Below are 26,676 nucleotides of genomic sequence, written 5' to 3'. Positions count from 1 at the left end.
AAGTAGCACTTCGTAACTACTAAGCTCATATAGCGCAATTAATACTAAAAGTCTGATTGTCAACAATGATCAACATATTGCTTTGTTACGCTACACTTTTCTGCCTAAAACATATTCGCTGTTGTGATGATTCTTATTTGCAATTTAGTAAACAATATTTTAATTTGAGGCTATTATATGTGTTATGAACTTTACAAATTAATTTGTTGTTTTATATACGACAATGTGATCATGATAAAGAAGTGAGAAAATAAGAAACAAAAAGGAATAGCCATTTGTGTTTTTATTGCGTAGAGCGCATTTTGCGTAACCTGTCGTTCGGCAGCAGAACTAGGCAAGGAATTTTTGTGAGTGCCGCACTGCCGGTGAAAGAAAAGTTGTTTCGAGGCCGTCAAGCGTTTGCGTCCGTCAATGTAGTACGTCCCAATTAAAGCGCCTGGTCTTGTGTTGTGACCCCGAACTGTTGCGCTCCCACGACAGGAATGACATGGCTGGGCGAGATTTTCTGGTGGGAAAGAGCCACATGAAAGCTGTCAAGCTGGCATAAGCCTCGAGCGGGCACAGCGTTTGCGCACCTGTTGCTTCGCCGCTGTCATGGCGTTTCTTTGCCCGGTGAGAATACGACGAGGGAAACGAAAGAAAGGTGAGATGCTGCGTTAAAGCTAGTTAGTGTGGGACGTGGTAGTAGTGCGTGGCTAATGACCCTTCGTAAAACCGACGCAGCACCACGACCTGACAAGTGGAGCTGCATTTTTTTTTTTAAACCAGCTCCTTTCTGTTTGTAGCAAATGCTCTTGCTGGAAAGTACCGAAGTCATTGCCTCGCTTTGGTTCTTTCGTTCATTAGATCTCAACTGATAATCGCACCTCTATCCGCGTTTCTGTGCACCGTTTCATGAATGAACTGAATTATTGCGCCGGCAGTCACCCGCATCACGCAAACGCGTCATTTGAAACATCGGTCGCTTTCTTTATTTTGACACTTGCCTCGGGTACTTGACTCATGTCGAATATTTCATCCGTTGCAAGTGCGTGCGCTACATTTGTTGTTGCCTAATTAATGCGGTGAACCGGTCTGATATCTATGTCAAGCTTGGGGAAAACGCAGCAATCTCTGAGCCTCGCGCACCAATGCGAGTGTGTGCCTTGCCAGCTTTCCTCTCACTTTAGCGCACGTGTGTCGCCCTGCTATGGACCTTTTCTTATTGGAATTTATCGACTTGAAAGCCTAACGGAGAAACGAAAAATGCTGTTTTTTTTTTTTTTGCTCTCATTGCGGAGGGTCCGACCCATGCGCGGTTTACCTGCTTGCACGTGACGTTTGGAGCACACTGGTCAGTGCTCTTCAGACTTCAGTTGAACACTTTGGTAGCTGAAACCCCAGTTTAGTCTTTCGCCGTGACGTTTGCAGGAGATCTCGAGCATGCACGCACTCATGGTGGAAAAATTTCTTAATATTTGGAACTGCTCATTAACCGTGAACTTCGCTTGTGTCAGGCACTGGACTTTATAGGGCTGAGCCCTAGCAAACCAAGTTTGTGTGGACCATTCATGAAATGTGTAAAAGAAATTCATGGGGTCTTGAAAAATTGTGAAGGCAGAAAGCGTCTTCAGGTATGATGTTCTGCAGTAGAATGGTAGGAGTACACGGCATAACACCAAGATGCTGTACTGCATAGTTTCATAGACTTGTCCGCAGCAGGCAGTTTTTCTAGTGGTGAGCTGAAAAGCAAAAAATGTGTGGCAGCTTTGGCATATGTAATTTTATCAGTGTATACATAGCGCAGGCCATTTTCGGGACTAAAGAATACAGTGATGTTGGTTACGATGATTACTTACAACGGTATTGGTAAACTGTTCGCTGTTAAAAGCTTGAGAACTAGTTTCTCACACAGTTTTCACTGACATCATGGTGGCTTCCATCTATGCATCCAGAAAGCTTATTGAAAGCCTGGGCATTTTGCTAATCGCCTTATTAAAAGCCTCCACAGCTTTACCCTGTGGAAGCTAGCCATAGCTAAAAAAAAAATGGCGCCCGTGATGTCTCGAGAAAGCTGTTCATAGTATGATGAATTGACTTATGTGCACCATCACAGGGTATGTAAACAGATTCAATAACCTGTAACTTCAAATCTAAAATCTGCTGCATCATAGCAGCCACCGCAGGTGATGCACCACATTACAAGTGTCCCTACTGTTTGCCTGCCTTATTACTAGTTCCGTTAACGTATAGATGCTATGGTAGATGGGCAAATAAAGGATTTTGTCAGTGCAGAATCATTGCATTGCACCTGTTTGATTGCCGCCTGAACAGGTTATGCCGTTTTGCATGTGCACTTTCATAATGTAAGGTGTATGTGTGGTCACTGGTCAAATAGTGCATCCAGATTGGCCACACCTTCAAACTGAAGCTTGCATGTATTTAGGGGGGGAACCAGAATACCTGTCTCCTGACAGGTCATCAATGCTTGTGCCTTCAGATAAGTAGCAGAAGCAGACTGTATTGGTAGCGAGAGACTTCACGGAAGTTGTCTCTGGGAGTGGACACAAAGTTGCCATGGCTGTGGAGAAGGTCTGTCACACTGATTAGAAAGAGAATTTGGGTGTCAACATAGCTCTACCATTACTTAGATCTTTTGAAAAAAAAAAAAAAACCTTTCTGAAAGAATTCGTCCATCAGCACTTTACAACTTTGTGTTGATAGAAAAGATAATGCTTGAGAAGGTGCTTTAGCAATCCTTAACTTCACATGTTCCTTACAGTGAAGTCATGCCAACTGAAATTCAGTACCCTCAGCTACACCTTTCTCTCGTCTACTCTTGGAGGACTTGTAAAATCGATACTCGTGAATCTTGCCAGTTTCGACCTAAAACGATGTAACCCGTTGTTCTGAGCCGGAATACACGTTTTGGCGCAGTTCTGAGAGAAAAAGTTTACACCTTTCTATCGTCTACTATTCGACGACTTGTAAAATCGATGCGGCTAAACACCACAATTGCCTGACATGTTTCTCGTAGTCCTTGCTACTAACTGGCCACGGCTCATGCATGGTTAAATATAAATTCTCATTCCCTCAAACTTTAGGTTAGCCAAGAGGTGTACGCATACTTAATCTCAGCTGGCAGGGTCTCGGCTCACAAGTAATATCTTCATTCTAGAAATAGAACACTGTGCGGATGCACGTATCTTCATTAAAATTCTCATTGTGTGAATTAAATGGATGCGCATTACAACCTTCAGAGATGGCTTTGAAGTGGATGCGCTTTTATGCTATTGTCTCTGCAAGCATGCTTTCTCATTGGTATTGTCAGTTGAGGGAGCCTGAACCGCAAGTGTAAGATGTCCCATTAGATCCTTTCCTTCAACCCTCCATGCACAAACTTGTGTTCTTTCTAACAGGCATTGACACCATCTGTTGTAGACATACATCAAGTGTTCCACTGCTGCACTTTCACTACACTCATTGCTTACGTTGGTATCGTGGGAGTGTGTCCGGATATTCACAAGGGAATTTTATGTTTCAACTCTGGTAGTGATAGTTATGTCTCTGTAGCTACAAGCAGGGAACTGCATTTGTCAAGGTGATGTTGGCATAAACTGTAAGCAGGATGAGGAGGCACTCTTTAATGATCGCTGGAAATGTTAGCCTGGTTGTCTACCTGGCAGGCTACTCTGGATGAGGGTGAAAAAGACAAAGTGAAGCACATGCACACAAAACTCTCATGTCTGCACACATACACACAGTATTTTCACACGGTGCATATAGGACCTATGTCATTAAGAAAATTTAAAAGGGATTTTTATTCCGATAATGAGTTGGTGTGATCCACACAACAGGGCCAAAGTACATTCTCTCAGCTGGGGGTAGAGTCCCTACGTCGACGTAATTTTCAATGGTCTGTGTTAGTTGACTGCAGCCACATTTGGAGCGCAGTAGATTGCTGGACGGTCCAATTTTGTATAGGAAGTAGTTAACGTGGGCAACATCGAAGAAAATCTGTTGGAGGCAAGTGTGGTCACTCCTCTTCCAATTATTCGGCATGTGTGAATTTGCAAGTGAGGCTGATGCATTGAAGACTGCCGTATTGATAGCGTGTTGCGAGCGCCATGCTGGAGCAACCGCAGGTCCCACTCCATCGTTCCCAAGAGAAAGCAATGGGGATCACCATGGGTAGACGGCGTTGCACTGGTCTCACTGCGCTGTCAGCATATTCATTAGATGTTGCAGTGAGCAGGCAACCACTGCAGCACAACGCTGTGGTGTAGTCCGCAGGCTTCTGTGCATAGTTTGTTAATACACAGAGAACATTGTACAACAGGATCCACCAAGCATAAATCAGCAAATATGCTACTTCACAACTTGCTTTCCTTTTTGCACCAGTTTGGCCCTTTATGGTGCCCTGCAATTTTGCGTTGCTATTGTGGCTGTGGCATATCATCCTGACAGACTTCGGTGTTGTGTACATTACTAGATTATTGCAGTTTTTTGCTCTGAGGCAAAGGACAGGCCAGTGGAATAAGCAAATGACAGTGCTGGGCTCGCTTTGCATGAACTCGGTGTTTTCCTGCTATCCGTTAGCTTCGAACTGGTGATATTTGTGGAGCCTAGTATTATTTGATATGTGCCATTGCAGCAATGAATGTGTTATGACATCTGCTTTATAGCCTTTCTTGCATTCTCTCTGGTGATTACTAATAGTAGCAGTGCTTGGGTTTCAGTGGCACAGCAGGAACTGAACCCATAATGTGCAAAACAAACAATTTTCTTTCTGTCATGCAGAAAGCAACGACAAACTGTCTGCACGCACGCCAAGCATTGGCCGCATCACAGGCAGCGCCAGCATCGAGACCCTGGTGCGTGTCGGCATTGAGAAGGAGCATGGCTTGTCGCCGGATTCCAAAGTGGTGGTGCTGCATGACTTCACGCCCTGCGTAGACGATGAGCTCGAGGTGCGGCGGGGCCAAATAGTCAATGTGCTGTACCAGGAGAATGACTGGGTCTATGTGATCGCTTCTGAGACTGGCCATGAGGGTTTCATCCCGCACTCGTATTGCGCCCCCTACGGCAGCCAGCTCGGGGATCTGGCCCTGACAGTGCGCCACAAAAAGTTGCCGCGTGGTGCGGATGATGAACTCCTGGACCAGGCGTCATCGCGAGGCACGCACTCTGTCGACAGTGGTCAGCAGTCGGACGCCGAGAGTTTTGGTGCCGCTGCTGGAGCCACCAACACCGCCCAAGAGCAGCGCTCCAGGGTGCCTTCGGGGCCGGGCCACTCAAGTTCGTCTGGGGGACCCCTGCCAGATGTGCACCCATTCTTCAAAGACCCAGCGGGCCGTTATGTGGTGCTGTACACGTTTGTGGCACGTGACGAGAACGATGTGAGTGTAGAGCGTGGTGAACTGGTGACGGTGCTGAACCGTGAGGACCCAGACTGGTTCTGGGTGCTGCGCTCTGACAACCAGGAAGGGTTTGTGCCCAGTGCATTTGTGTGTCCAGCTGTTGCTGATAACGTCCAGGGTGAGTGACCTTCCTGAATGCCCTCTCCTGTACAATCTTTGCCAAAAGTAACTAGGCAGCATTGTTTCCTTCTCACTCATATAGTGGGGCACTAATGGCTTCCCTAAAGATTAAGTCTGAAAAGTGAGCACAAGGGTGCGCTTTATCTTACAAAGATCGAGTGCTTGGCGGCTAGCATAGGGTCTTCGCTATACAACTGTGAAGCACACTGTGCATTCTGGTCACTTTTGTTAAAGGCAGTGCCTGCCAAAGGTTGTATGCAGTCTATGTCTGGTACACTTGATGTACACATTCAGTGGCCAGTGCTGCAAAGTGTCTTAACCTATTCGCTTCCACGGTCCGTCTGTGAGGGCACAGCACAACATCTGTTGCGCCTAGAATTTGCTATAACTCGCTTTGAAAAGGTCTGTGCAAGATTTTTTTTGTTCGGCTGTCAGGACAATCGCGAATCTAGAGCAAGTAAAATTTCTTTTCTTTGTGAAAAATCTTTAAGCAGTCTGGTGTGTGAAGTGCGAAGTGGTATTTGTCGTACTCCCAACCGCTTTCGCTGTTTCGTTCCTAAGCTTTGTGCACTAAACATCTTCGTAATGCTTTCTGCCATGCTGTCATTCGAAGGTATTTGGTGGTCAAAATGATGCCATTGGCAAACCTCTAGATGCATTTGGGATGAAGCTACAGCTGATTTGTCGTTCTCTTGTATTGGGGAACAGAGCCACAGAAATGTTTTTGATGTGATAACCGTTGCTCTCATTGTAGCATATTCTTTTCTCGTCAGTTTTTGGTAGAATATGTAGGTGATATAAACAACGAAAAATATTACGTTGACGAATATTTATTTGCAAGCTTTCAGATTTCCAAGCTGTGACTCAAGCTACATCTGATGATTAGGCCTCTGGTGAGGCCTAATCATCACCCTGCTGATTGAGTCACACTCGCTGTTTTCAGTATCATCTTAAAGTTTTGGCTATTTTCAGCCTGCATACCCCTCGCTGCCAAAAAGCAGTGCATGAATTTCAGAGCCCCTGAAACTTCAGTCTTTCTGCAGAGTCAAGGTTGTGTTCAAAACAAGCGTCGAGAAATTTTTTTTTTTCCTGCAATATATTTTCTATACCAGTGAGCAACTAGTGTCATGTGGCGTGAAAACTGGTATCCAAGAATAAGCAACCAAGCACGTGGCGCACTCTGTTCATGCATGTTTAAAGCAAATATTTTAAAGCGAGGACGGTGATAGTGGAGGACGCCCCCTTTGAAAGCAAATGAGTTAGCCGTGCAACATGTGGCTCAAGCCAACACTGAAACGAATGCTAACATGTTTGCATAATATTAAATGTAAATACATTGTGTAGATCCAGGAAATATTCGCCTGTTCTGCTCTAATACATACACCTCATACATGTCAGTTTTCATGTGCCTGTCATAGTTGCACTGTAATGTGGGTATTACTTTAAAGAAATGAGTTATTTTGGCAAAGCTGAATCTCGCATCAGATACAGCAACAGCTCTTCTTAGCACAGGGGTTAGGGTAACATGAAATTTGTGTTGCAACGGTATTAAGAGGCGAATGAGCACTTGGTGATGGTGAATGAATCCTGTATGTGTTGGCTTGCATGCTGCCTTCCTAGTTCTCACTTCATTCGAATATGTGCTGTTTTAGAACAGCAGCTGCCATGCTGGCTTTGTCATTATGAATTTACTTTATGCGTACGTAACAGCCATGCCTTGTTTACTGTGAAAGAAGTCGGTTCATGCCAGAACATTGTATACTGTAATCCTGCTCTTGGTATGGAAAGAACCCATGTGGGGTATATTTTGGTGGATCCTGAAAGAACGAATTGTTGAATACCTGCACGATTGCATTCTTGCAGTTATTTTCATACCAGGCTAAACTGCGCATGTTCCATCCTCTTGAGTTCTGACTGACAACTCTGCAGACTTCTGCAAGCAGTGTTTAAGCTTGTAGTTGGCACAAACCTTGATTACATATGCAGTCTGTCAGAGAAAAAAATAAAGAAGGGGGCACCATACTCATTCATTGGCTTTCTTGGTTTCAGAGAGCCAGGGAACAGTGCATGGTGCCATGCAGCAAGGTGGCAACACCGGCCTTGGCGTCTCGGGGCACACCAATGGCCATCACGGCAACATGGCAAACACCACGGCCACCACAGAAGAACTTCGTTTTCATGGCAGCGAGCTGGTGATGCTGTATGATTACAAGGCTCAAGCACCCGATGACTTGACTGTGCGCCGTGGTGACTGGGTGTACGCTGACCTCACCAACCAAACAGTGGAGGGGTGGCTCTGGGCCTATGCGCCCAAGGTGCACAAATATGGGTTCATCCCAAAGGCCTATGCTCGGCCACCCGCTATGACTTCGCTGTGATTCCAGTGCTCTCGAGGTCGTCTATAAAGCTTACAAGTGAGGCCACTTTCATCCATGCAAAAGAAGTGATCCTGAATACATGACTGTCATACAGTTCTTGAAATTATGCAAAGGTAACCAAGTGATTGCGTTTTGGTTCACGTGGCTTGCGATTGCCAAGCGAATAGCTGACCACGTGAATTGTGCATTCCTTAGCATCACCTATGGAATGGTGCTGTTTCATCTTAGAATCTCCTGAAGTGTGGCTGCTTTTCATCTTTGCTCAAAAATGAGTGTAGATCAATAATTGGTAGTGTTGCGTGGGGGTGTGGCTAGCTTTCTGTCTACCTCATTGTTATCAAGACATGTGATGATTCAACACCTTCACAATATGAAGGTGTCAAATGGAAGTACGGACAGATAGTTCTTGTTGGCATAGGCAGAGTTGAAGATAAGCTGTGTTCTTAAGGTCTATGACCAGAGCAGTGTAATATTTATTCGTAGTATTTTGTCTTCGTGATTGCTTTCACTGAGGAGAGAAATTAGGGAAGCATTATTAGTAGCTGGAGATTTGCAAAACAGCTCTTTCCTTACTTTACTTATTAATTAGAACAATTCATTACACATGCTGTGCATATGCAGTTATTGTTCTTTATATAATATCATAATTTCTTTTGTCTTTTTCAAAGTCCATGAGCCATGTCTGTTAGGTTCAACCATTTGGATGCTTGTATGTACAACTCGGCAGTTTGTGTGCGTAGCCAGTGTGTGTCAGTTTAAACCCTTTGAATGTCAAGGTCTTCTTCACAGCTACCCAGAGATTGATTGATCCTAAATTAAATTGTGCAGTTGAGCCTGGCTGTAACAGAACAATGGATTTAACAATGGAATAGTGATTCCCTTAGCAAGGTCCCATAGATTCCCACATATTTGATCTTTCTCTGATTGGAGGTAGTGTCAACATGGCAAGGCTGTGGATTCACTGTGGGCGGTGTACAAAACTCTCCCTTAGTGTAATGGAGAAGTTTCATGATCAGTAAGTGTCAAGTGGCCCTTGTCTAACCATGCAAGTCCTGCTAACTGGAAAGCTAAGTGGGGCTTAATTATGCCAGGTACATAGTTTCGGTTTTCTCCGGTATAAAGCAAAGCTGGTTTCAAAGGGATTTTCTTGCCTATGAGCTCATTCCTTTTCTCTGGTTTTCCACAACAATACATTATTGCTCTTGTAGAATGCGCAAATCTCTGTGATACTATTTCACTGAGCAGCTTTTCTGTGCCTTATTTCCAAAGGTTTTCCAGGTACCTGTACGCAAATGTCAAGCTCAAATGTACGGCCGTGGTATCGCTTGCAGCACAACCGCTGGGTCACATACACTCAAGATGGTTCTTTTTAATCTTGTATGCATGATCCTAGGGAAATGAAAAGATATTTTTATTGTGCAAATGCATTTTAGTGAAATTTGTTCCTCACTTTTGTTTTGATATTGTTGGCATTTTACAGGTCATTTGCATTATGAAAAAATGTACAGAGTTGGCTTTTTGGGAAGCGCTACCTCTTGCCAATTTATAATGAAAGGAAGTCATTTTCCTGAACCTCAAGAGTCATTTCGTCTCATCTGTACAACACCAGCCTTGTTCGTCTATATTGAATGTTGCCGCCACCAGCACACGAAACTTACTGCATTCTTCCTGTGTAATACATGCAGAATGTAGCCCAGAAAATACTGTAACCTGGGTAAAAAGTCTTCGCGAAAGGATTTGTGCAGGATTGGATTTCTGCAGTTGAAACATTGAATATCCACAGGTTTTTAGCAAAACAAAATATATGTTCTGGCTAAGTAGTCTGCACATCTCTTAGGCTTTTACCTTTGCAGTATGAACTTTCTGACAATAATGAGGCCCAGACATGCATTAACAAGTGCCACGCCCTTTCTGCTTTCATCTCATTTAAGTGTCTAGGACCCACCAGTTTTTGCGTGCTGCTTATGAAACTCTGTACAGAGCCTTAAAAACACTAAGTGGGCTGTCTTGGAGATCGTTTTGCCAAACTGTGACATGCCATTAAAAAGTGAAGTGTTGCAGCCATTTTATCAGCTGCTGGTGTGCACTTGGGATACATATATAGATGGCTTCCTGGAGAATGTTATCTCTTATTCAGGCAAGGCCACTGTCCCTGTCAGCTTTGAGGGGCCAGCATCATGTTAGTATTCACTCGGTGCTGTTGTGATCAGATAAGGATCTATTTATGATTTGACCTGCACTGACAATGTGGTTTAGGAAGATGAATTTTCGTATTTTAAGTGTTTTATTTATTGCACAAGACTTAAATGTGCACCAACTGGAGTGTTGCTCTGTCTTTTACCAGAATGAGTGGACTGCCTTCTATTGAGGGTCATCGTGTATGTGTGCTTATTCTAGGGAATTTTACTTTCGCATTTTATGCAATCTTTTTAACGATGTATCTGCCTGTGGTGCTTCTGGGAGCTTAAGAAGTCAAACTTTGTTCTTGGGCTGTTAACCAGGTATGCAGAAAGTGCATTTTGGTTGAAAATGCATATTCCTGCCAGCAAACCTCAATTTACTAAAAACAACACCTTTCTGTGCCATGTGATGTTCCCTTTTGGGTGACTACTCTGTACAATGAAAGTTTTTGATTGCGACTGTATCAAAGATATTTATTCGCAAGATTTACCTCTGAAGTATTATGACGCACTGTGCATGTGCAGTTGTACATAAGTTGTGGGACCACTCTTGTGGTGCGCTTTATTGGCACTGCCAAACCTGTGGATGCAAAACTTCCATGCAGCCAAACTTCTGTGCCTTCTTGCAGTGGTAATAAAAAAAATTAATCCTCACTTAAGTTTTCTCAGAATGCGGTCATTATTTTGATACAGTTGAATGAGTGTGTTGTAAGGCAAACTGATATGCAATTTTCTCGCTGCATTCCCTTCCTTTCAAGCTCTTTTGAAGAAACATTATTGTGCAAGCACAGTGTAATGTAGTGCCTGTTAAGTGCGATAGTGCCTGAGAATACATGCTTATGAAATAATAGTTCTCAGTTCACTGGGCTGTTTTTTATTGGTGAGCACACTCATTTTATTTGCTAGTTGCCAGCTTGTCTAACTTATCTGAAATTCTTGCGAAGGAAGACAACAGTCACTGAATCAAAGGAAAGCATAAGGGGATGTTTGTGATTTTTTTTTTTAATTTGTGGTGTGGCTCAATGGGAAATTAAGTGTAATTCATCATCATTATCAGCCTGGCTATGCTCACTGCAGGACAAGGGTCTCTCCCATATCTCTCTAATTTACCCTGTCCTGTGCCAGCCGCAGTCACCTTATCCCCGTAAACTTCTGAATCTCATCTGCCCTCATGACCTTCGGCTGTCCCCTGCTACGCATGCCTTATTTTGAAATCAAGTTTGTTACCCTTAATGACCATTAGTTATCTTGCCTTCATATTACATGCCCTGCCCAAGCCCATTTTTTTCTTGATTTCGACTAGGATGTCATTAACCCGCTTTTGTTCCCCGACCTACTCTGCTCTCTTCCAGTCTCTTAACGTTACACCTATCATTTTCCTTTCCATAGCTCGCTGTGTTCTCAATTTAAGTTGGGTTGAGCCCAATTACTGTATGGCTTGAATATAACTGATTAGAAAGTAGAAAAATAACTACCACATGTGGCCGGTGGGATCTGAACCCACAATGTCCAATGCACACTGTGCACTACCATCCGAGCTACAGTGGTGGCTGTCCAATTGTCTACTTTTGGGGGCATTTATGTTGCATGTGATCTAAACTTGAGTGTTTACCAGCGCCACCCTCATCCATAGCGACAGGTGCAGTACATCCTATATTACTGTGAACGTCACATGCAACATGATCGAACGGACAGGGTGGAAACTGTGTGAAAGCCCTTTATGCAACCTATGGTTTCAAGAATGCCAAAATCAAAGCCCTTGTTAAGCTATTGAGCAGACAAGGGTATGGAAATGACAGTCTCATCATTACATACAAATGAAGACAGCCAACAGTCATTGAAACCAAGGAGATGAAGGCTTAAAGTTATGCTTCTTGGTTGGTCAGTTTGATTCTGAAGCATTTATTGTTATATATTCTGCATATCTCCCAGTGAAGTACTTCCAGTAATCAATCGCTTCGCCATTTACCACCCAGCTGGTATTCTAAATGTCTAGGGATATCAGTGAGGGTATCACAGGACGTTACCGAGCCGCTGCGGTGGATGAGTCGTTATAGTGCTCAGCTGCCGACCCGAAAGACGAGGATTCGATGCCAGCTGTGGCGATCACATTTCAATGGGGGCGAAATGCTAGAGGTTCATGTAGTGTGCGATGTCAGTGCAGATTAAAAAACCCCAGGTGGTCGAAATTGTCCGGAGCACTCCACTATGGCATTCCACATAGCCCAAGTTGCTTTGGGACGTTAAAAACCTGTAAACCATAAACTAAAAGATGTTATCTTGGGCCCTGCTGGCATCACTGAATGTGAATTTTTGGTGCGCGCTCCCAGATGACATGGTTAAAGTTCGGGCTCGCCCATGGAGACACTGCTTGAGAAGCTGTGGCTGAGTTAGTTGCTAGAACAAAAGGTTTTGTTGCATGAAATTATCTGGGCAGGCCTCTCTGAACAAAAAGGCTCATTCGTTATCTGGCTCTTATACGTACGCCACATACGAGTGTTTCAAACATTATTCCATGACAGGAGCAACTGTCAGTAGTGAATAAGTGGATATATGTACGTGGCTTGGACAGCTTCAGGCTTACTTGTCTTTAACCATAAGCACAAAAAAACTGGAAACAACTGCACAGGAGTGAAAAAACAGTGCCTGACACAAAGAAGACCACAGACTAAAACCAGCCAGCATTCAACAAAACATATGTATTACATTTGTGCTTTCCCTTGCACCAGGTAAAGAATCGGGTGAGCTTAGAAAAGTTTTGCTTTTGACATTTCTAAGGCAGAAATGAGAGTGCGGCAAGCTGCAAAGAAATTAGGCTTACCTACTTGCCACTTGTTTTTGAAAAATTGGCTGTTCTGGCTCTCCCAACGAGTGGAAAAGCACGACTCGTTACATATTGTTCAAGATTGTTTCTGTACTCGCATAATTAGCCAAAAACAAACAAAGAAACGGAATACTCAAGTTTAGCCTACCCGGTGTCCTTAAACAGGAAAGGCAGGGTTAGCTGCTACAGGATGAACCTTTCAGGTTTTGAGGTCGATTAAACATGGGTACTTACCTAAGCGACGATTCTCTGAGTGATACAACCAATAATTGGTTTGGTTTGGTTTATGGGGGCTTAGCGCTCGAAAGCGACTGAAGCTGAGGGATGCCATACTGAAGAGCTCCACATTTTTCGACCACCTGAGGTTCTTTAATGTGCACTGACATCGCACAGTACACGGGCCTTTAGAATTTTGCCTCCACCGAAATTCGACCGCCGCGGCTGGGATCGAACCCGTGTCTTTCAGGTCAGCAGCCGAGTGCCATAACCACCGAGACACCGCAGTGGCTACAGCAAACAAGTGAAAACTATCAATGTGAAGAAATGAACGACAAGACTGCATTTGTTGCTTAGTTTCCTTAATATGCCGCTGCAGTTATGGTGCTTGGCTGCTGACCCAAAAGACGAAAGTTCGATCTCGGCCACGACAGTTTAATTTCGATGGAGACAAAATTCTAGAGGCCCATGTACTATGCGATGTCAGTGCACGTTAAAGAACCACAGGTGGTGGAAATTTCCGGACCCCTTCACTCCGGTGTCCCTCATAGCCTGAGTCGCTTTGGGGCATTAAACCCCCATAAACCATAAACAGTTTTCTAAATACAATAAGGACTCCTTTGGAATGGCTGTGGGTTTGGCCCCAGCCAGCACTGCTGGCTGCATTTTGCCTCCATCAAAATGCAAAAATACCTGTTTGCACAGATATCAGTGCCTGTTAAGCAACCCAAGTGGTGCAGAGCCCTCCACCACAGCGTGCACCATAGCCCATAGTGCTGATTTCATACAAAGAATCCAACTATGTTGCACTATTCTATCCTACTGGTGAGGCTACCTATTTCACAAAGGTGAAAGATTCAACAACATCCTTGAACACTGCACAATGCGCCTACTAGATTTTATTTTAACGACACCAGCCACAGGCAGTCGAGAGGGACAGGCCATCACTGTGCATGCTTGAGTTTGTCTAGTATGCCCACATATTCAGTGCTTTTGCGTTCTTCCTCAGTGAGTCCCAGCCTTTCTTCCTCTGCACGTATCCACTCTTCGGCCTGGCGCTTCTCTTCAAGAAAGGCTGCCTGCTCAGCCTTGAGCTTCTCATGAAATGCTTTCATCTTGTCTTGCTTCATTTTCTCACAGTATTCCCGCGTCAGCCGCCGCAGCTCACCCTTCTTGGTGATTGGTTGTTCTATGTGGTTTAGCCTTGCCGGTGTGTAGGTAACTTGCAGAGTGCGCGCAACGAAGTTGAAACGTTGGCGGTCGTAACGGTAGAGATACTTGAGCTCTCTGTTGCGCTTCAGTACAGCCTTCCACAGCCAGTCCTTGATGTTCTTTGCCTGCAGGATGGACACATCAGGAGTGCCCAAATAAGGTTACAGAGATAAGGTTTGATTACAGCCATTTATTCAAAATTCATATGCACATCTTCCAACAGCAGTGGCTGCATTTTTGTCACTATATTATAAGACAGTTAAAATCCCCAAGTGGAAACAAGTGCCGTCAGGAATTGAGAAGTACTGTCCCAGTTTATTCTTGTACAGACTGCCCTCCCCTTGCAGGCAGCAGTTTTTTTTTTGTTTTGTTCGTGTGCGTGCACATGTGAGTGAGAGAGAGAGACAAAAGACGACTTCCCCTAAGATAAAAAACTGAATGCAGCAAGTTTCACAAAGCCATAACTCTTTTTACCTGCTGTGCAAAATTTCTTCTAAAGCTAAAGACTCAAAGGAAGAGACGACTCATGTTGAAAAAGATCCCAACATCAGCAAGGCTAAGTAGCTACATGGGTGCTTCCAACAACTGTGCATCTTTACGGTTGCATAGCACTTTCAAGCTTCATCTTTACGGTTGCAAACCACTTCTATGCTTGAATTCTTTCCAGGAATTCAAGCACCATGTCTCTGAGGGATGGAGAATGTTCCACTAGTTAGCTGCAGTCGTGCTTCCAGCGACTACAGCGGCTGCTCAGGCTAATTCATGCCCAGCTGACATTACGGGAGTGCAAAGGAAGGCACAAACAAAGGTGTAATGATACATAGATTACAGCTACTTCCAAGTGATTTGAACACAAGTCCCTCGCATTTGCAGCAAGAAAAAGTTAGGCACAATATACAAGGGTAAAGAATGCACAACCACACATGCAAAAAAACAAAAAAAGGCCAAGATAAATCCTAAAAAGCAAGCTCTCTTTCTGGTAATGCGCTGAATCCTCCATATGTGCAAATCAGTCATGCTGCAAACACGGGGGTTTCAAAGAAAAAATCAGCTAAAATCAGTGTTTGTTCACATCTAGTGGTCTGTTTTTCTGCACTTCCAATTCCATAATATCAGGTTCTTAGTATGGTTCTGTAAGCCTAAAAAAAGCTAGACATTCCTTTGTAACTGGTGTGGTGGATGCCAAAGCTCACCTTTGGCATCTGCCACACCAGTAACAAAGAAGCCTCTCGAGCTTTCATCCATCCAGCAGCATCAGTGGTGCATCACTCTCAGCTCCGAAGAAGTATCATTCAATTATCTTTTTGTGCAGCCTCTGCAAATACGCTGTAACTGAACGGCTGTAGCTATCCACAATATGTTGCGCTTCAGCGAAAATGAAGGCCACTCAACGCACAGTGCACCGACCATGGCCTCATTTTAAAAGAGAGAATTGCAAATGAAAGTTAGTACTGCAACTGTACGGAATGTATACTAACCAGCGGCTTTCTCTTGTACAGCTCCTTCAGCTTCCTCACAGTGAAAGTCTTCTGAGCAACTGCAAATCAAAGCAGTGCAAATCTCACTTCAAGGGATAAAATGCAGACACCATGAAGTGTTTACCTTTTGACTCGAATGAATAAAAATCGTATGGATGCCTTTGGCACAGTCTCACAAATCTAAGCTTCTTTGCTTCGTGAATCTGCTTCTGTTGAGAGACAGAAAGGAAGACGCTTGAGAGGAGCACTGAAAGACAGGCCATTCTGAAGCACGATGACGACTCAAGACGCTCACCAAGCTCGCGAGCTGCAAGCTGAAAACCCTTTGGACCTCCGGCGAAGCCCTATGAACATAAAAACGGAGCAAATGAGCAAATCAGCCGGGAAAAGCTAGCAGAAAACGTGGGTGCGGCACTGGAAAGAAAGCGGTAGCAATTACTTGTAATATATGAACAAGTTAGCATGGATTGTTACAAGCCGCAGAGAGAGATGGTCCGCAAAATGCCGCTTCATCAACTCCGGCATTTTACAAATGTTTCACTGTACAAACTGCAACCAGTGCTTGCACCGCTGCTTAATGGGGCTCTTTTCGGAATTTTGCGTTCATATTTTTCCAGAAGGCTGACCGCAAAGCTCAAACCATACTAGTAGAAACGTAACACTGAAATTCGCAATTTTCCGAACGTGAAAGCGAGGAAGGAATAAGACACTACGTTTTTAGCTCGTCAGACAGCTCAAACCCGCACAGAGGCATGGTCGGGTCGGTGGGCCCCGTGTCGTGGACCAGGTCGCCTGCAAAAGTTAGGTCAAGAGGTGTGCTCTGTAGGATGCGAGTCGCGGCTAAAGCAGTTGTACCAAACTTACCAGAGTTAGCGATCACATCAACAGGAGGTGGGTATGACCATTGATACGGGAGGTAATCAGTAGGCCACGATAAAATCTTCTTGGTCCTGAAACGGTGTGAGATGTGAGTCGGTAAACTAGCATGCGTGCGTCGTCGCAAGACTGCGTCGCGACTGCTGTGATCGGTGATCGCTGCGGAGTGCAACGCGGCACTTGTGGCCCTTGTAATTGAGTCGGTAACAGACAGCTTTGAAAAAAGCGATCTGACAGAGCTTATCGAGCACGAAAGCCGCACAAGGCTGCTCATACTGATGCTGTAACCAGCAGTTAAAACTCGCAGCATACGACAGGAGGCTATGGTTTAGTAGGGCGCAGCCATCTTTGTTTAGCAAGAAGAGTAGACAGATGAAGGCACACAAAAGTGCTTGATGGATGACCGGTGACTGCTGCCGCACTGCGGGAAACACTAGCGTTGAATGATCAAAATTGTTGCTGCTGCCATCGTGCCGTTAACTCGTGGAGGAAAAAAAAAAAACTTAACTCGTTAACTCATTTCACTACCATAGATGAACGTTGAGTGCAATACCAGCGGTATCAGCTTGATGTGAGCCATTAGCTCGTCAGTCAGTCGGTCGGTTAATAATAATAATTGGTTTTTGGGGGAAAGGAAATGGCGCAGTATCTGTCTCATATATCGTTGGACACCTGAACCGCGCCGTAAGGGAAGGGATAAGGGAGGGAGTGAAAGAAGAAAGGAATAGGTGCCGTAGTGGAGGGCTCCGGAATAATTTCGACCACCTGGGGATCTTTAACGTGCACTGACATCGCACAGCACACGGGCGCCTTAGCGTTTTTCCTCCATAAAACGCAGCCGCCGCGGTCGGGTTCGAACCCGGGAACTCCGGATCAGTAGTCGAGCGCCCTAACCACTGAGCCACCGCGGCGGGTCACTGTTGGCGTTCACACTTTGGCTACTTTGGTGGAAGAAGATGTCGTCCAAAGGAAATGAGGAAATGGCACAGTATCTGTCTCACATATCGACGGACACCTGAACCGCGCCGTAATTGGTTTTTGGGGAAAGGAAATGGCGCTGTATCATTTATCGGCGGACACCTGAACCGCGCTGTAAGGGAAGGGATAGAGGAAGCGAAAGAAGAAAGAGGTGCCGTAGTGGAGGGCTCTGGAATGATTTCGACCACCTGGGGCTCTTTAACGTGCGCTGACATCGCACAGCACACGGGCGCCTATGCGTTTCGCCTCCATCGAAGCGCTGCCGTCGTTGGTTTAGTTCCTGAGTGAGGCAAAGGCAAACGGTGACTGCTGATGTTCCTGGCGAGCACTCAGGGAGTGAGGGGGCAAAAAATTTACAATGGCTACCAGCCGCGGTGGCTGAGTGGCATGTAGAGAAAAAAAAACTCAGTGGTTAAAGCTCAGTAGTTAAAGCTCTCGTCTACTGAGCCGGAGTACCCGGGTTCGAACCCGACCGCGGCGACTGCGTTTCGATGGAAATGAAAATGAAAATTGGTTTGAGGGGAAGGAAATGGCGCAGTATCTGCCTCACATATCGGCAGACACCTTAACCGCGCCGTAAGGGAAGGGATAAAGGAGGGACTAAAGAGAAGAAAGGAAGAAAGAGGTGTCGTAGTGGGGGGCTCCCGAATAATTTCGACCACGTGGGGATAGTTAACGTGCACTGACATCGAAGCGAAAACGCAAAAAGGCGCCCGTTTGCTGTGCGATGTCAGAGGAGCCAGCAAGCTACCAAGAAGCTGGGACCGATCGGGAGACTACAGATCGTGCACGGCAGTTATGTAGCTCAGGTACATATAGTAGTGGCAATAATTATAAGGAGCTCACTTCTGCGATCACACTACTTTCACTCTTTCCCTAAAGTGTAAAGTAGGAGGCACTTTATACACATGCTAGCTGATTCCTGTGCTGCGTTAGCATATAAGCTCAGGAAACATTCATGTTTTCGCAATGGAGCACATGAGCAAAATTGAAACGCTGAAACGTAGCTTGTTAGGCCAGTTGATGGATGGTTACGAAGAAGAGAGAAGCTCTTTAATTGAAAAACAGAATTTAGGCGATGTTTAAATCCGCTGGCTTATTACTCTGCGCGGGGAAGGTCCTTGGGATGAGAAAGATGGAATGAAAGAGATGTAGGAAATAAATTTACAAAGTTCACTGCATAGAGAATGCGCAGTGAGAGTGCTAAAGTGATATATTTAAATGAGTTTGTATAGAATACCAACGCCGTCTAAATAATCAAATAAAAAGTTCATAGCCTGTCGCTGATGCCTGTGGCAGGCTAAGGGCCCTAATACACAGTCGAGTGTTAGAGGCACTTGAGTGAGTGATTCCATAAAATGTTCATAATGTGTACGCTCCTCGGCATACGCTGGACAATCTAACAAAATATGCTCCATTGTTTCTATACTAAACCGCAGTTGTCGTAATGCAAACTGCACAGATTGGCCTGCATATATGGGAATTAAAGCATTACGCTCATACCGTTCAAGCGGAGCTTAAGCCTATATGGGAGAAAAAAATGTAGTAAGTTGTTCCCTAGCGCACTTCGTTTTAGGGGTAGGGTATGCTGCCCAAGTCCCGAAGTAGATTGTGATCACTTAATGTACGTAATGCTTAATCTTGGCAACGGAGGTACATTCCCCCCGCAAAGCATAGTAACCTGATTTAATTAGCAATGGGAGAAGTATTAAACGTGGTACCGTTGGTCTTGACGTTAAAAAATAGAGGATATTGAAGCGTCTGTAGAAATCTTCGTGACTGCTAGAACTTCGCGTGCTTTGAAGAGGGAATTAGGCTCCGTTGACAACCGAAAGTATTCCGTATTTTTATATTCCATTTCATACATAGCGTGCAATGCTGCGAAAGGAACGGTAGTCCGCACGAAGAAAAAAAGGGGAGGAGTGTTACTCCGTGCTTGTTTTGTGCTCGAGTGGTCTAAGGCGCGAGAAAGCGACAGGGCGTCATCACCAAAAAAACAGCGCATTTAATCAAGCTCATGGCAAATTTATCATGTAATAAGCCAGCGCGCAAAACATTTATTTCTCGCTCCTCACAAGGAATGCGTTGCTTTTTGATCGCGGACGTAGGCAGCGCAAACAAGAAAACTAGTTTTGCGGAAGCGCAGTAACTGTCTCATTTCTCGGTGGACACTTCAATCGCGCTGTAAGGGAGTAAGGTGGGAGTGAAAGCGGAAAGAGGAACGCGCTAGCTTTGACAGAGTTGCACGCGTTATGTATTAAACGGAGTATAGCGATGGAAATCTACCCCAGGGCTTGGGCAGAATACCCTACTCCTAAAAGGGAGTGTGTTAGAAGAAAGATTACTCCAATTTTCATTCCATACAGGCCAGTTGGCGTCTATAGAGCATTTGGTGTGCACGAGACCGGGAAAGAAAGCAGTGAGCCGATCTATAGACCCCGCACTTCGTGCAGTAGGCGTCGGTATAAGGACTCCACCGTGCGTGTCACCGAGGCCGCAGCAAAGAGTACGCGGCGGGGAGACCTTGCGATGCGTGCAGGACCTTATAGAATCATCAAGACCCCGCACCGCGTGTTGCAGAACCCGAAACAAGGAGGCATATCGGAGGCAAGAAATACCCGACGGAGCTATGAACACGTTTCACAAGCAATTCCCAGAAAACCCGTTTGGTTACAGTTTCATGTGCGTGCTCGTCTGAAATTCCTCACCGATCTCACGGCATTACCGCCGGCATGCCACTCTACCCCGGAAGAGGCTTTTCCAACCGCCAACTACAGCTACACTCAAGTCGCGCATCAGCTGTAGTTGAATTTCGCATTACATTGTCGTGACCACAGGATCAATTTCTTTTTACTTCTTATAGTTGTGTGGTAGTAGCTGTCCTATAAGCTGGAACGCCACGTTTACAAATACAAGCGATGCACGCAGGGAGGGGTGAGGGGGAGTATATAGCGACGCGGAGGGGGCACGGGCTGGAGCGCCGCGATAGCATCGGGCCCAAATGAAGTACACAGGATGTTCCCGACAAAGTGTGCCGCTCACCGGAAGAGGAAGTGGAGTGTAAGCGCAGACGTGGCGAGGCCGCTTTGATAGATGCGATGTCAAAATAAGTTAGACCGGCTGTCGCCAGTCCATTTGTTCGTAAGTGGGACAAGGAATTTCCGCACATGTTTCTTATATGTCCCCCTTTTTAGTGCGAAATCACCAGTTCACGGAGTCTAACCCAACCAAGAATCTTGTGGCTTGCATGACCTTGAGGGTGCAGGAATAAAATGAATATTACCGGAGACTGGGGTTTCGAACCCGCGGTGGCGCTAACAAGTCAGCTTCTCTGGCCGCTGCACGAGAACACTATATGCTATTGCCGCATCCGATCACTGCTCGTGTTAAACTGCAACACACTCTGGCACTGCGCATTGCACGTAGCCGTCTATGAACTTCCATATGCGGCGCGAACAGATAAGATCAGCTTAACCTCGGTTAGAGCTTAACCTGTGTCTAGTATCGTCGCCAGACGTGCCGACCACCCAGCAAATCAAAACCATTAGCCACTCTGGCTAAACACACGCTTTCGAACGTCTACTCGGTTTAACTACGTTAAAACCCTACCACTTTTTTCGTGTTTTCGAAAAAGCTGCCGTCAGGAAAAAAAAGAAACTGGTAATAATAATAATAATTGGTTTTTGGGGAAAGGAAATGGCGCGGCTGCGGCGGCGGGGGGCTGATCCCGGGAACTCCGGATCAGTAGTCGAGCGCCCTAACCACTGAGCCACCGCGGCGGCAAAGAAACTGTCGCCAGTGAAGATTTATTGTGACCCTGCATACAGCCTCGTGATTAAAATTTTCACGTGAAAATGAAAATTTGCTTTTGGGGAAAGGAAATGGCGCATTATCTGTCTCACATCTCGGCGGACACCTGAACCGCGCCATAAGTATTTGCAATTCGTCTTGTAACGTTGAATAGACTTCTGAATAGACTATGTGAACGCAAACAATGCTGTTCCAAACAATCCTGTTTCAACCAATGCTGTATTGCTGCGAAGCTTGCATTTTCATTTCTGAATCTACTGCGGGCAGCCCACGCGTTCAAACCATCCTCAGCCCAGTTCTTTTCCAAATTTTCCGAATCCTGCCTACCCGAAACCGCTCCATCTGGTGGGTGATTGGCTCATTCCAGAGCTTAACTTTTTCTCCCTCTGTTTCTGTTAGCAAAGTTATCCTCGATTCTTAACGCGCGGACTTTGCGTTTCATTAGAAATTCTCCCTCTGGTTCCAGTTACGTAAAATCCTCGATTTGTATGCCCGTACGTGTGTGTGCGTGCGACGTGTGAAAATTGGCAACAATAAAAGGAAGGGCATCATATGTGTCCACAGATTGCCGCTCATCGACGAAACTGCACGAGTGGTGCTGGGACCAAATCTACTGCTGTTGTGAGCAGATACGCTGACCGTTTGGGTGCTGAGGCCCGATGAGTAAATTGGCGATGGCTATATTCTCTAGACCCCGGAGCCTCCTCGAGCAGGGCTTTAAACCCTGCGCATGCCGCTTTTGACTCAGCACATCCACGGCCTGGTCGGGGGCCGAGGAGGAGTGCTGGTCTATTTGTGGCGCTGGACACGGTCCCCGTGCTAAGAAAAGTCTGTTCTCTCTCTTTTTGCACTGCAACAGTCAAATCGTAACAACTCGTTAGAAACGCCGAAGTAATGGTTTCTCGAGCGAACGAAGCATCGCGGAATCGATATTATTTGCGGTTCCTGGCAGTGACGAACTTCAGTCCCTCCAGGTTCCTGACACTGGGCCTGGTTCCCTGCAAACCTCGAGTGGGCAGTCGCGGTGCTAGTGGGCACAAATTCGTAGGTGAAGGCACCAAATTAAATGAGTCAGAGATAGAGATTCAAAGATAATTGGAAAGAGATAAAATTTCATATTATTTAGCCTGAACAGGTACTGAAAAGAGAATGAAGAAAATAATTGTTTTGACGATTACAAGAAGAGCATTTGACATCCAAATTAAAGTCGTGAAATGAAAAAAAAAGATAGAAGCTTTGTTTGAAAATTGATCGATTGTAATGCTACTCGACCATTTAAAGCACGACGACAAGGTGCATCGTAGCCATTATTACAGCAGATGCGCAGCGATGCAATGAGTGTAGAGGGAGCGGGATGGAAAAGACAAAAATCTTCACGTCGCCTTAGGCCTTTCCCCAAGTATCCGACAAACCTTCATTTTTTAACTGTACAGCGTACCCAACACCAGAAGATGCTGCTGCACCGCATCACGTGCTCACCTTATAGCACGTATATAGTCGTCAGACAAGCTCAGCTCAGTACGATTATCAGCGGCCACCTCACCAGAGAGTGAAATTCCCCGCATTCTTCCAGCTGTCCTGAAACGCTCGCCAACACGGAATTCTACCCAGCCGCACTTCATACACTTTTTCCCCACCTTATCCCACCATAGGTTATCGTACAATTGAAATTTCTCTCTTTAAATCCTTACCAGGTCCTTTTGCTAAAAAAAATAAAGATAATACTTGCATTGCATTGCAGCTAGGGCATTTGCAGATTTCAAAACTGGTCCCATACGTGATGACAGGTTTCGTACGGGGCGAATTTGCCACGCATCATTTCGTTGTGCGGGATGGCGAATGTCCGGACCCCGTAGAATATCTGTTACGGGTCCAATTAGACTTATTTTTGGAAATGTGGCGGAGAGTTTGAAGGTTGCTTCACTTCCGCCACCGGTTGGCCCGGTATTGCACTACCTCCGGGATCGGCCTTGTCTCTAGCGCGTCTTTTCTATCCTGTCTTTCTATCCCATCTTTCAACTCTCCTACTATCTGCACGTGGTAGCGATTGTGGCTCGGCTTGAGTCAGTGAGCAGGCCTGTGCACTTTCCTTTTCTTTCCTTCTGGCAACAACAGACAGACAGACAGACATTTCGTTCAGCCTTTCGTTTGTCACTACCACAGTGAACTAGTCACCACCACCGGAGGGAAACGGGGAGAGCACGCCACTACCGCAGGAGGGCGCTGTGAGAAGTGGTTGAGTAGGGTGCGCGGGCATCGAGGCACCCTATGGTTGAGGAGGGAGGAGATGCGAAGCTGTTGCAGTAGCAGCGGTATGTGGCGCCCTCTATCGGCGTGGCGGTGCCGGAGGGAGGAGGAGGAGAGGGGGAGAAGCGCGCGCTCTGCGGACTCCCGTCTTCGGCGGCAGTCGCGCGCGAGGGAAGATGGCTGGGCGCGTGCTCCTGGGCCTCGCGTTGCTGCTCCTGCTCCTCACGGGGCACTCGAGCGGCGGGGCGAAGAAAACGAAAGCGGCCGCTGACTCCGACGTCATCGAGGACGTGAGCGGCAAGCAACTCGAGAGCCTCGTCCAGACCGAGGAATACGTCGCCGTCTTCTTCTGTGAGTGGTTGCAGCGCCGCTTGTGCGTGTGTGTGTAAGTGCACAGCTCGTCGGGAGAAGTCCACCTAGTGCAAGCGGGATATTGCAACCGAACCCGGATTGGAATCAAGCCGTACGGCGCGAACAAATTACGCTCGCGATGCGAGGCCAGCGCAGGGAGTCGAACCTCCGGCCTTGGGGTCATTGGCGAGACTCTTCCGGCCATCGCTGTCCAGCGAGAGCGAATGCTCCTGACCTCTCTTGCACGAGCGGTGCCCCACGGGCACAGTTAAAAACTAGCGCTAACAAAAGTTCGTCTCCGCGAGTAACGATGCTGCACACGGACCAATTGTTGCTCTTCACTGGCACACGTCCCCGCTTACTTATTAGGAGACCGCTCGCCCAACCCCAGTTAGTTCCTTGTCGCGACAGTCTCGCTTCAATGGCAGGAGAAAGAATAACCGTCCCTGGCACCTACGTATGACTACAAGTCATGGTTCCCTAAAGGCTTCCTGTTAACTCGGAGTCTCCTTATACAGCACAAGAGCGCATGGACATACCATTAGCACAGCGATGCCAAGCGTCCATTTTATGCTTTTTATTTGAAGCTACCGCCCGCACTGGCTCTGTTGCACACGCCAACGTTTCCAACTGCCAACATGAGCCGGCTCAAGTTCGCTACTTGATGCTCGTCGCTAGCTATAACGAGCTTTCAAAGCGTGCGTACCTTAGACCAGCCCACTTTCAAAGCGCGGCTTTGGCAAGGACTGTGTCCGAGTGAAGTATTTGTCGTTAGCAAAAGAACAACATTCATCTAAGGTTTCGTAGAAGGACGCCCTGCTATCAGCTTGTATTCTCGAGCTTCCCTAATATGTCTCCACTGCAGCCACTTTCGGAAGAATTATCTGGGAAGATTCATCTGGAATTACGTGGTATCTTCACTACGCAGGCAGCCGTACAGAATTTTTCTTAACGCCAGATCATTTTTCTCTATCTCTTGGCTCATTTCCAAAAAACAAGCTATGGCTTCGTTAACCCTCCAAGAACTCCCGCCTGCTGAAAGAACCTCGTTCACACCAGGGCTGCTAATTTGACCTTCAGCTAGCAATGGCGTTGAATGTTCCTTAAGCCGCACCGGTTGGCCCCGATTGGTCTCGAAGCGGTGGCGCTGTTGTAGAAGCTGATTTTCTCAACCGGTCGCAAAGTTTGCCTCACGCAAAGTTTTGAAGATTCAAAAAGAGTCAATGGCAAGTAGCGTGTCTATCACTGAGTTTTATACCAGAACCGTGCTCTCACTTCGCCCGTCTCCGACATTGCGCATCGCGGTTCTCAGCTGTATACCTTTGCTTGAGATTAAGAAGATGCCGCCCTTTGTAAATGTCGCGCGTGGTTATTTAACTGGCCCTAGAAGTGCGAGGCCTGGTTTATTCAAGTATCCGTACCTCGTGTCGTCTTTCTTAGCACACGCTTTGCAAAGCGAGAAAGGTAACTCGACGAATCGCAACCAAGCATAAGTGCACGAGGCGATCTGGACCCGTAATCGCTGCACTATACAAGCTAGTTTGTCCTTACGATTGCCCTCAGGCCGTGTTAGTTTTGAATGAAGATTTGCTCACACAGGCTCGTCAGCTAAGAGAAGGGCGGCCGCAGTGTGGACGTCGAAATAAGTCGGGAAAAGCGCGAAACGGGCCTCCGCGTTCCCGTCCCCGGCTGCCGCAAGCCACAGTCCCGAAGGGCAGGGGAAAAGCCCCGGCAGCGCAGCCGACGCGGTGAAACTGTGCCGGCGCGCTCGGGTCGCTCTAAAAATAAGGCGACACGACGGTCCGAAAATCTCGATGGAGTCTGGTAAACAATTTACCACTGGCTTTTCTCTCCGCTGAGCTCCGTTCACTGTGTTGTTCTTTATTCGTCTGTCTCAGCTCGAGTACAGACTGCCGCGATAATCGTCTGCGTTGGTTTCCCAACAGCCTATATAGCAGAGGTCTGCGTCGAGAAGGCGGCCGCTGCAGCCGAGGCGGCGGTGTCAGAGTCCGTTCTGGCTGCGCTTCAAACTTTCTCCAGTCGCTCTCGAGGTCCGCTCTCGGCGCACCTTATAAAGTTTCGGAGCGGACCCGTCGCTGTCGCTGTGGCTTGCCCACGCCCGCCCACACCGGTCGCTTGCTCGCGGCGCTCGGGAAAATCCTCTCAGTTCGCTCGTTTGTTGGACTGCTCGTCCGACGTCAAGGCTCGCCTAACTACGTCACGGCTACGCGTTCGAACCTCGTCCGGTATCCGCGTCCGACGTAAGCTTACAGCAGAATGACGAGGATCGTTTGAGTAACATGCGTCAACAAATGTCTTTTGAAGGAACTCTAAACGATAAATGGGACTTGGCGACAGCGTCGTGATTCTGTCGGATAGAATAGTCACTGGTGGCTGAGTCCCGCTGTACGGTGCTATCTTACGCTTTGCACCGCGTTCACACTCTCTGCTGTTCGTTCCAAGAGCTTAATCTTTCGAATTTAGGATTAGCTGCTTCAGAGCGAAGCAACGTTTATGAGCAACGTTAATGAGGCCTCGTCGAGAGGAAAAAAAAACATTGCGCACAGAAAAACGTAAGAATATACCTCACATTCTTATATCTCCACA

At 46.4% G+C, this 26,676-nt stretch overlaps 3 protein-coding genes and 1 pseudogene across 6 annotated transcripts in view; 3 read left to right on the top strand and 1 right to left on the bottom strand.

Moving 5' to 3' along the window:
- The first annotated feature begins 267 nt into the window (after positions 1–267).
- Positions 268–10,731, top strand: Dlish (Dachs ligand with SH3s). Its single transcript, XM_077631838.1, has 3 exons — positions 268–643; positions 4,780–5,517; positions 7,569–10,731. The coding sequence occupies exons 1-3, from the start codon at positions 595–597 to the stop codon at positions 7,895–7,897; spliced, it is 1,116 nt and encodes a 371-aa protein (XP_077487964.1). The 5' UTR covers positions 268–594; the 3' UTR covers positions 7,898–10,731.
- Positions 10,732–13,998: 3,267 nt separating this feature from the next.
- bonsai (28S ribosomal protein S15, mitochondrial) lies at positions 13,999–17,066 on the bottom strand. The gene is made up of 6 exons (XM_077631837.1): positions 16,672–17,066; positions 16,521–16,599; positions 16,103–16,151; positions 15,932–16,016; positions 15,808–15,866; positions 13,999–14,454 (listed from the first exon to the last, which is right to left on the bottom strand). Exons 1-6 carry the CDS (start codon positions 16,991–16,993, stop codon positions 14,062–14,064), a joined length of 987 nt encoding a protein of 328 aa, XP_077487963.1. The 5' UTR covers positions 16,994–17,066; the 3' UTR covers positions 13,999–14,061.
- A 6,219-nt stretch (positions 17,067–23,285) lies between these two features.
- On the top strand, positions 23,286–23,449 carry LOC144099662 (U2 spliceosomal RNA; annotated as a pseudogene).
- Positions 23,450–23,854: 405 nt separating this feature from the next.
- hlk (hulk) overlaps positions 23,855–26,676 on the top strand; it is a 97,178-nt gene continuing 94,356 nt past the window's right edge. For 2 of the 4 annotated variants that reach the window (XM_077631835.1, XM_077631833.1), the window contains exon 1: positions 23,855–24,069. In XM_077631835.1, the coding sequence (XP_077487961.1) occupies positions 23,895–24,069 (175 nt within the window). In that variant the 5' untranslated portion in view covers positions 23,855–23,894. The remainder of the gene's footprint in view (positions 24,070–26,676) is intronic. The other 2 variants (XM_077631836.1, XM_077631834.1) reach the window with 1 other exon arrangement.

This window comes from Amblyomma americanum, chromosome 7 (assembly GCF_052857255.1).
Source record: "Amblyomma americanum isolate KBUSLIRL-KWMA chromosome 7, ASM5285725v1, whole genome shotgun sequence".
NCBI classification, from domain to species: Eukaryota; Metazoa; Arthropoda; class Arachnida; order Ixodida; family Ixodidae; genus Amblyomma; species Amblyomma americanum.
The sequence above is the reverse complement of the archived record's forward strand: the minus strand, read 5'-3'. Positions and strand labels throughout refer to the sequence as shown.